The 11,037-nt window shown below is 33.8% G+C and overlaps 2 protein-coding genes across 2 annotated transcripts in view; both read right to left on the bottom strand.

The window, feature by feature from the left end:
• Positions 1-258: 258 nt before the first annotated feature.
• Positions 259-5,606, bottom strand: LOC138330789 (dentin sialophosphoprotein-like). Its single transcript, XM_069278308.1, has 3 exons — positions 5,526-5,606; positions 706-1,612; positions 259-452 (listed from the first exon to the last, which is right to left on the bottom strand). The coding sequence occupies exons 1-3, from the start codon at positions 5,604-5,606 to the stop codon at positions 259-261; spliced, it is 1,182 nt and encodes a 393-aa protein (XP_069134409.1).
• A 2,700-nt stretch (positions 5,607-8,306) lies between these two features.
• LOC138330788 (neurofibromin-like) overlaps positions 8,307-11,037 on the bottom strand; it is a 171,562-nt gene continuing 168,831 nt past the window's right edge. The window contains 3 exon segments of the mRNA XM_069278307.1: positions 8,307-8,730; positions 9,439-9,448; positions 9,812-9,858. Of these exon segments, the coding sequence (XP_069134408.1) occupies positions 8,399-8,730; positions 9,439-9,448; positions 9,812-9,858 (389 nt within the window). The 3' untranslated portion in view covers positions 8,307-8,398.

Raw genomic sequence — 11,037 nt, 5'->3', positions numbered from 1 at the left:
GTAAAATTGGTGTGCCGTCGTCAGTAAGGCTGGTGTGTGTCGTCGTCAGTAAAACTGGCGTGCGGTCTTCAGTAAAGCTGGTGTGCGTCGTCGTCAGTAAAACCGGCGTGCCGTCGTCAGTAAAACTGGCGTGCCGTCGTCAGTAAAGCTGGTGTGCGTCGTCGTCAGCAAAAACTGGCGTGCCGTCGTCAGTAAAACTGGCGTGCCGTCGTCAGTAAAATTGGTGTGCTGTCGTCCGTAAAACTGGCGTTGCCGTCGTCAGTAAAACTGGCGTGCCGTCGTCAGTAAAGCTGGTGTGACGTCGTCAGCAAAAAACTGGCGTGCCGTCGTCAGTAATATTGGCGTGCCGTTGTCAGTAAAGCTGGTGTGTGTCGTCGTCAGTAAAATTGGTGTGCTGTCATCAGTACCACTGCCGTGTCTCTGCAGTGTCTCGTCAGTAACACTGGTGAGTCCTGTCAGTGATACTGGTGAGTCTTGTGACGAGTCTCGTCAGTAACACTGACGAGTCGTTGTCTGTTTTAATGATGATATATATGCGATTTACAATAACATCTACATGTTTTAAAACACAAGCCAATAAATGCTGAGATCATAGGATCTCAGCTTATTTTCAATGACATTCCATACTGTCTAAATAACAAGAGGTATTACAATGATAAATGGTCATCCCTACACAAGTAGTAATATCTACATCGTGTGAGTCACTAGTAGTAATATCTACATCGTGCGAGTCACTAGTAGTATCGTGTGAGTCACTAGTAGTAATATCTACATCGTGTGAGTCACTAGTAGTAATATCTACATCGTGTGAGTCACAAGTAGTAATATCTACATCGTGTGAGTCACTAGTAGTAATATCTACATCGTGTGAGTCACTAGTAATATCTACATCGTGTGAGTCACTAGTAGTAATATCTACATCGTGTGAGTCACTAGTAGTAATATCTACATCGTGTGAGTCACTAGTAGTAATATCTACATCGTGTGAGTCACTAGTAGTAATATCTACATCGTGTGAGTCACAAGTAGTAATATCTACATCGTGTGAGTCACTAGTAGTAATATCTACATCGTGCGAGTCACTAGTAATATCTACATCGTGTGAGTCACTAGTAGTAATATCTACATCGTGTGAGTCACTTGTAGTAATATCTACATCGTGTGAGTCACTAGTAGTAATATCTACATCGTGTGAGTCACTTGTAGTAATATCTACATCGTGTGAGTCACTAGTAATATCTACATCGTGTGAGTCACTAGTAGTAATATCTACATCGTGTGAGTCACTAGTAGTAATATCTACATCGTGTGAGTCACTTGTAGTAATATCTACATCGTGTGAGTCACTAGTAGTAATATCTACATCGTGTGAGTCACTTGTAGTAATATCTACATCGTGTGAGTCACTAGTAGTAATATCTACATCGTGTGAGTCACTTGTAGTAATATCTACATCGTGTGAGTCACTAGTAGTAATATCTACATCGTGTGAGTCACTTGTAGTAATATCTACATCGTGTGAGTCACTAGTAGTAATATCTACATCGTGTGAGTCACTAGTAGTAATATCTACATCGTGTGAGTCACTAGCAGATTTTGTGTACCTCAGATCCTATATTGTAACATAATAGTGAGAGAAATAAGACAGATCTATAAATAAACTTGTGTAGAATAATGACCTAGTTACTGGGGTCAGTTCTGTACACTTCAGGACACAGATTACCTCCCCGAGTTTTTGTTCAGATCAAGTAACCTACTTTTTATTTACCTTAGATCATGCGACATAAAGATTTCCACATCTAGGATCATTTGACCTAATTTTCCATACACTTCAGATCATGTGACCTTTTTATTGTTTGCCTCGTTTTAAGTTTTAGGATATCTGGAATTACATAATCGAATTTTATCTACATTCCAAATCATTCCAATCAAACACATTTACAAAGATATGGTACAATGTAGGATATCATACAATGATGATACAATACTGTATGTACTTCTGTAATACTGATGTCCACATAAATATGAAAACAAAGGACATCACTGTAGATACACTGTATCGCTACCACGTACAATATGAGAATACCTTCACTCAATCCACACACTCAAATTATATATGACTGAGTCAAGTCATCAACATGTGTGAATATTCTTTGGTTTTAAGTGACTAGACTGATATCCTAGGATGATATAACAAATTACCAGACTATTTACATACGTTACAATGGTGAGATTAGAACAGTATGGAATCAATAAGAAATAAATTGAAATATTTCATGAATTTTATATGCAATGACACAACAATTTATTTGAACAATTTTTTACTTGATATATTTTATGAATATTTAGTATGGTAAACTTTGATTAGTTTGAATAAGATAAATATTGATGGACCAGTTCAAATTGTCTGAAATAAAGCTTCAGGGAAAAAACGGGAGTTCGAACTATCCGAGTTGAAATCTAATGGGTATAAACGATGAAGGGCAGAAAATCTATACACCTAAAAGATGATATTTAATCCATTCCCTGCAAACTTCAGCTTTTAATTTGAGAGTTGGGCAAACCTGATCAGTTAATATACTCTAAAATTAGAATAGGCCAAAATTAATAAGTATTTGTCAAGATAAAAAGAAACGATTGCAAAAGGCAAACTGAACACATGGGGTAAGTTACTTTGTCACACAGATGATTAACAGAATAAAGAAAATGCGTGATATCAACAATTAAAAGTATCTACTGTTACCAAGCCTAAGAAGATAAATATTAACATCATTAAACAAAAGGTATTTAAAAGTTTCTGAGAGAATATCCTGAATGGCGAGTTGTAGAAGATTGTGATACATTCAGCAGTATATTACAGACAACTGTGAATGATATTATATTAACATCATCTTAACAAAGCTTAATTATACACTAATTATCTTAAAGAAGCATACGAAAAGTAAAATCACTATAATTATACAGTAATTATCTTAACGAAGCATACAAAAAGTAAAATCACTATAATTATACAGTAATTATCTTAACGAAGCATACGAAAAGTAAAATCACTATAATTATACAGTAATTATCTTAACGAAGCATACGAAAAGTAAAATCACTATAATTATACAGTAATTATCTTAACGAAGCATACGAAAAGTAAAATCACTATAATTATACAGTAATTATCTTAACGAAGCATACGAAAAGTAAAATCACTATAATTATACAGTAATTATCTTAACGAAGCATACAAAAAGTAAAATCACTATAATTATACAGTAATTATCTTAACAAAGCTTAATTTATACAGTAATTATCTTAACGAAGCATACGAAAAGTAAAATCACTATAATTATACAGTAATTATCTTAACGAAGCATACAAAAAGTAAAATCACTATAATTATACAGTAATTATCTTAACGAAGCATACGAAAAGTAAAATCACTATAATTATACAGTAATTATCTTAACGAAGCATACAAAAAGTAAAATCACTAAGCATACGAAAAGTAAAATCACTATAATTATACAGTAATTATCTTAACGAAGCATACAAAAAGTAAAATCACTATAATTATACAGTAATTATCTTAACGAAGCATACAAAAAGTAAAATCACTATAATTATACAGTAATTATCTTAACGAAGCATACGAAAAGTAAAATCACTATAATTATACAGTAATTATCTTAACGAAGCATACGAAAAGTAAAATCACTATAATTATACAGTAATTATCTTAACGAAGCATACAAAAAGTAAAAATCTTAACGAATTATACAGTAATTATCTTAACGAAGCATACGAAAAGTAAAATCACTATAATTATACAGTAATTATCTTAACGAAGCATACAAAAAGTAAAATCACTATAATTATACAGTAATTATCTTAACGAAGCATACGAAAAGTAAAATCACTATAATTATACAGTAATTATCTTAACGAAGCATACAAAAAGTAAAATCACTATAATTATACAGTAATTATCTTAACGAAGCATACAAAAAGTAAAATCACTATAATTATACAGTAATTATCTTAACGAAGCATACGAAAAAGTAAAATCACTATAATTATACTCAGTAATTATCTTAACGAAAGCATACAAAAAAGTAAAAATCACTATAATTATACCAGTAATTATCTTAACGAAGCATACAAAAAGTAAAATCACTATAATTTGACATCTAATTATGCTTAACGATAATGTATATAAAAAGTTGAAAAACTATAATTATACAGTAATTATTCTTAACGAAGCATTACGAAAAGTAAAATCACTATAATTATTACAGTAATTATCTTAACGAAGCATACAGAAAAAGTAAAATCACTTTAATTATACAGTATAATTATCTTAACAAAGCATACAAAAGATAGTAAAATCACTATAAATTCTACAGTAATTATTCTTAACGAAGCATACGAAAAAGTAAAATCACTATAATTATACAGTAATTATCTTAACGAAGCATACAAAAAGTAAAATCACTATAATTATACAGTAATTATCTTAACGAAGCATACAAAAAGTAAAATCACTATAATTATACAGTAATTATCTTAACGAAGCAATACGAAAAGTAAAATCAACATAATTATACACTAAAATTTATAACGATTACAACAAGAAACAAAGTTTATACAGTAATTATCTGAACTGAGTATTAGCGAAATCGAAAATATCTACTCACATAATTATACAGTAATTATCTTAACGAAGCATACCAAAAGTAAAAACTGTTCACTATAATTATACAGTAATTATCTTAATCGAAGCATACGAAAAAGTACAAAATCCACTATAAACTATACACACAGTAATTTATCTTTAGAGCGATAAAAAATAGAATTAATCACTATGATTATTTTTTACATAATGTTAACAAATGAGGTATTTAAAATCATGTGCGACCATACTGTTACTTCAATCCTTACAATGACTGAGCTAAAATCCAATAAGCCTACAATATTCTCTAACTTATTCATAGAGTAAACATGCACTACCATTTAGTGAACCAATCTGTCTCCAGACCATAACGTTAATCCAATCCTGAGCTCTAAAACTGTGAAAATGACAAATGATACATAATTCTCTAGTTCAATGTAACCTTCTGAGCTTTTAACACATTCGATGACAATATTACAATCAGGGTCCATCTAGTAAACATGTCACCATGACAATATTCAATCAGGTCCATCTATCAACTTGTTCCAACATATTCAATCACGTACATCAAGTAAACATGTCAACATGACAATATTCACTATCAAGTACCATCTAGTAAAAATGTCCATCTAGTAAAAACATGTCCCATGAAGTAAAGCACAATTAAGCTAATCAATTTCATATCAAAGAAGTCTCCATCATCAAGTAAACATGTCACCATGACAATATTAAATCTAGTACATATAGTAATACATGTCACATGACAATATTCAATCAGATCCATCTAGTAAACATGATCAACTTGACAATATTCAAATCAGGTCCATCTAGTAAACATGTCACCATGACAATATTCAATTCTTACATGAGTTTCATCTATTAACCATGTCCGACCAAGACAATATTGATCTAATGAAACATCATATCTAAATTCAATCAGGTCCATGCTAGTAAACATGTCACCATGCCAATATTCAATCAGATATCATCTAGTAAAAACACGTTGCCATGACAATATTCAATCAAGTTCTTCAATCGTAAACTAAAACAAATAACAATAAAAATATTAAAAAATATTACTTGAGTTTTTAAAATGATAACAAACACTGTGGTCCATTTAAAAAAGTCACCATGTGGCGATAGTTTTGTCCGCAAAACTGAGCTACTACTTCCAATCTAGGTCCATCTAGTTAAAATGCACTGTCCATCTTAGTGACCAATGTCTACAGACTACAGGCGCGGCCGTGGGTACCAGTTACCACATGAGCTTAAACATGTGACCATGATACAAATGATTTAGTTCAATGGTCCCTTCAGAGCTAGATAACACACATTACTATGCACAATATTCAATCAGGTCCATCTAGTAAACATGTCACCATAACAATATTCAATCAGGTCCATCTAGTAAACATGTCACCATAACAATATTCAATCAGGTCCATCTAGTAAACATGTCACCATGACAATATTAAATCAGGTCCATCTAGTAAACAACGTCACCATGACAATATTCAATCAGATCCATCTAGTAAACATGTCACCATGACAATATTCAATCAGGTCCATCTAGTAAACATGTCACCATGACAATATTAAATCAAGTCCATCTAGTAAACATGTCACCATGACAATATTCAATCAGGTCCATCTAGTAAACATGTCACCATGACAATATTCAATCAGGTCCATCTAGTAAACATGTCACCATGACAATATTCAATCAGGTCCATCTAGTAAACATGTCACCATGACAATATTCAATCAGGTCCATCTAGTAAACATGTCACCATGACAATATTCAATCAGGTCCATCTAGTAAACATGTCACCATGACAATATTCAATCAGGTCCATCTAGTAAACATGTCACCATGACAATATTCAATCAAGTCCTTCTAGTAAACATGTCACCATGACAATATTCAATCAGGTCCATCTAGTAAACATGTCACCATGACAATATTCAATCAGGTCCATCTAGTAAACATGTCACCATGACAATATTCAATCAGGTCCATCTAGTAAACATGTCACCATGACAATATTCAATCAAGTCCATCTAGTAAACATGTCACCATGACAATATTCAATCAGGTCCATCTAGTAAACATGTCACCATGACAATATTCAATCAGGTCCATCTAGTAAACATGTCACCATGACAATATTCAATCAGATCCTTCTAGTAAACACGTTGCCATGACAATATTCAATCAAGTTCTTCATGTTGCCATGACAATATTAAATCAAGTCCTTCTAGTTAACACGTTGCCATGACAATATTCAATCAGGTCCATCTAGTAAACATGTCACCATGACAATATTCAATCAGATCCATCTAGTAAACATGTCACCATGACAATATTAAATCAAGTCCATCTAGTAAACATGTCACCATGACAATATTCAATCAGAGTCCATCTAGTAAACATGTCACCATGACAATATTCAATCAGGTCCATCTAGTAAACATGTCACCATGACAATGATTCAATCAGGTCCATCTAGTAAACATGTCACCATGACAATATTCAATCAGGTCCATCTAGTAAACATGTCACCATGACAATATTCAATCAGGTCCATCTAGTAAACATGTCACCATGACAATATTCAATCAGGTCCATCTAGTAAACATGTCACCATGACAATATTCAATCAGGTCCATCTAGTAAACATGTCACCATGACAATATTCAATCAGGTCCATCTAGTAAACATGTCACCATGACAATATTCAATCAGGTCCATCTAGTAAACATGTCACCATGACAATATTCAATCAGGTCCATCTAGTAAACATGTCACCATGACAATATTCAATCAGGTCCATCTAGTAAACATGTCACCATGACAATATTCAATCAGGTCCATCTAGTAAACATGTCACCATGACAATATTCAATCAGGTCCATCTAGTAAACATGTCACCATGACAATATTCAATCAGGTCCATCTAGTAAACATGTCACCATGACAATATTCAATCAGATCCTTCTAGTAAACATGTCACCATGACAATATTCAATCAGGTCCATCTAGTAAACATGTCACCATGACAATATTCAATCAGGTCCATCTAGTAAACATGTCACTATGACAATATTCAATCAGATCCTTCTAGTAAACACGTTGCCATGACAATATTCAAACAAGTTCTTCATGTTGCCATGACAATATTCAATCAAGTCCTTCTAGTTAACACGTTGCCATGACAATATTCAATCAGGCAAAATCTATAAGGCTATTCATAAACTTAAGAAAAATGTAAATCACATCTTCATTTTGACACAGAGTACTTGCTTTCTACCCTCACCTTCAAGGATTCCAATGTATTCTAAATCTCACATAATAAAAGATAATGAATGAAATTTCAATTTGCAGAGGAAGAGGAAAATTTTCCAGGTCCCATACTTCATGATAGCACTAATAGATAAAATATAGAATTGTTCTCATATCAATAATTTGTATCTCGTTTTCCTGACTAGATGTCTGTTGAAGACATAAACATTTCTTATCCTTATAAAATTGCTTCCCTTGACAAGGAAATAATATGAATAATATAGAGTTTCTAGTCTACCATGGTGTTACCGTAGTGATAGAGTTGTCCATCTCATAAATCACATTATGGCTATATACAACAATATCCACACACTGGTATTTACATACATAAAGCTCCTAATATGAGTGTGACAGTAACTTTGGTATTATAATACAAAATAAGTAACACAAATCCTTTAATCGATTGGTTCCAGTTTCTTTTTACTGTCTTTCCGTTTGAAGCTTCCTGCTCTGTTCCTGGTTTGTATGTTGTCAGCAGAGCCGTGCCTCATGCGATTACTGGCAGCCGTGGCGCCATTTTTCTCCGTATTGTCTTTATCTGTGGGTGAATGCATGCTGCTGACACTGAGACTGGACATGGAGCTGGACAGATTGAGATTAGATGAGATCCCTAAGGCGCTAGGGTAGGGGTTGAGAATGTCAAGGTCATCACCAGGAAGACAATTCTCCACCATCATGGCCTCCAAACAGTTCACTAATAGTTCAGCAGTGTCCATTACTCTGGGCACTACAACACAAATACAAGTTGATCTGTAAGTTATTCTGATGATAAAATGTTGATCTGTAGTTATCTGTCTCGATCTGTCTGATGATAATGTTGATCTGTAAAGTTATCTGTCTGATGATAATGTTGATCTGTAAAGTTATCTGTCTGATGATATGTATGATCTGTAAGTTATAATGTCTGATGATAATGTTGATCTGTTAAAGTTATCTGTCTGATGATAAATGTTGATCTGTAGTTATCTGTCTGATGATAATGTTGATTCTGTAGTTATCTGTCTGATGATAATGTTGATCTGTAGTTTATCTGTCTGATGATAATGTTGATCTGTAAAGCTATCTCTCTGATGATAATGTTGATCTGTAGTTATATGTCATGATGATAATGTTGATCTGTAAAGTTATCTGTCTGATGATAATGTTGATCTGTAAAGTTATCTGTAGTTAGCTGTCTGATGATAATGTTGATCTGTACAGTTATATGTCTGACATGATAATGTTGATCTGTAGTTATATGTCTGATGATAATGTTGATCTGTAGTTATCTGTCTGATGATAATGTTGATCTGTAGTTATCTGTCTGATGATAATGTTGATCTGTATAAATGTATCTGTATAATGATAGTTATCTGTTGATCAGTAAAGTTGATCTGTATGATGATAATGTTGATCTGTAAAGTTTATCTGTCTGATGATAATGTTTGATCTGTACAGTTATCTGTCTGACATGATAATATTGATCTGTAGTTATATGTCTGATGATAATGTTGATCTGTATATGTTTTGAACCTTATATGTCTGATGATAATGTTGATCTGCAAAGTTATCTGTCTGATATAAATGTTGATCTGTAGTTATCTGTCTGATGATAATGTTGATCTGTAAAGTTATCTGTCTGAACTATAATGTTGATCTGTAGTTATATGTGTGATGATAATGTTGATCTGTAGTTATCTGTCTGATGATAATGTTGATCTGTAAAGCTATCTCTCTGATGATAATGTTGATCTGTAAAGTTATCTGTCTGATGATAATGATCTGTTCTTTAAATAAATTGTTCCCAGTGTCAGTAAAGTTCGACTTACCTTGGCAAATGTACCAGCAAATCTCCAAAGTCCTCCAAAACCTATACCTACAAAACACATATAACCTCGGTCAGTGTTTGTCTACTAGAGAGGGGGTATTGACGTAGTAACACAATTACAACAACCTAGATCTCTGTGACAGGAGAGTTGTCAATGTAGCAACTAATAATGTTATCTTCTACAACACAGTCAAAGTATATAGTAGTGACAAAAATCTTTGGATCAATACATTCAAAAATGTGAAATGCTCACCTTTTCTTCAATACCACACAATGCATTGTATACTTATGTAGATATATTTGACCACTGTGACCTTCAAAGTAGGTGAAGGTCACTCATTTGCACAAAGTTGTTAGCCCTTCATCCCAGCATGTTACAGGCACAAAACTATAACTGTCACCTGAGTGGATACGTACCCCCTGCTGCACAAATTTAGTAATAATTCCATTAATAGTGGAACATTGCAAAAAGACGATTTTGGTAGGCCTCCCTCCCAATGTATTTTCATTGGTGTCCCTCCCAATGTATATTGATAGGTGTCCCTCCCAATGTATTGTGATAGGCCTCCCTTGCACTGTATTTTGATAGGCGTCTCTCCAAATGTATTTTGATAGGCGTCTCTCCCAATGTATTTTGATAGGCCTCCCTCTCAATGTATTTTGATAGGCCTCCCTCCCAATGTATTTTGATAGGCGTCTCTCCCTATGTATTTTGATAGGTCTCCCTCCCAATGTATTTTGATAGGCGTCCCTCCCAATGTATTTTGATAGGCGTCCCTCCCAATGTATTTTGATAGGTGTCTCTCCCAATGTATTTTGAAGGGCCTCCCTCTCAATGTATTTTGATAGGCGTCTCTCCCTATGTATTTTGATAGGCCTCCCTCCCAATGTATTTTGATAGGCGTCTCTCCCTATGTATTTTGATAGGCCTCCCTCCCAATGTATTTTGATAGGCCTCCCTCCCAATGTATTTTGATAGGCGTCTCTCCCAATGTATTTTGATAGGCGTCTCTCCCTATGTATTTTGATAGGCCTCCCTCCCAATGTATTTTGATAGGCGTCTCTCCCAATGTATTTTGATAGGCCTCCCTCCCAATGTATTTTGATAGGCGTCTCTCCCAATGTATTTTGATAGGCCTCCCTCCCAATGTATTTTGATAGGCGTCTCTCCCTATGTATTTTGATAGGCCTCCCTCCCAATGTATTTTGATAGGCGTCTCTCCCTAT

Source organism: Argopecten irradians, chromosome 9, assembly GCF_041381155.1.
Source record: "Argopecten irradians isolate NY chromosome 9, Ai_NY, whole genome shotgun sequence".
Classification (NCBI taxonomy): domain Eukaryota; kingdom Metazoa; phylum Mollusca; class Bivalvia; order Pectinida; family Pectinidae; genus Argopecten; species Argopecten irradians.
The sequence above is the reverse complement of the archived record's forward strand: the minus strand, read 5'-3'. Positions and strand labels throughout refer to the sequence as shown.

Coding starts and splice junctions, on each gene's coding strand:
- LOC138330789 (XM_069278308.1), bottom strand. CDS start 5,606: ATGGACCTGATTGAATTTAGATATGATGTTTCATTAGATCAATATTGT. Junction 1,613..5,525: donor GGTTAATAGATGAAACTCAT/GTAAGAATTGAA, acceptor GTTACAATATAG/GATCTGAGGTACACAAAATC. Junction 453..705: donor CGATGTAGATATTACTACTA/GTGACTCACACG, acceptor TATCACTGACAG/GACTCACCAGTGTTACTGAC.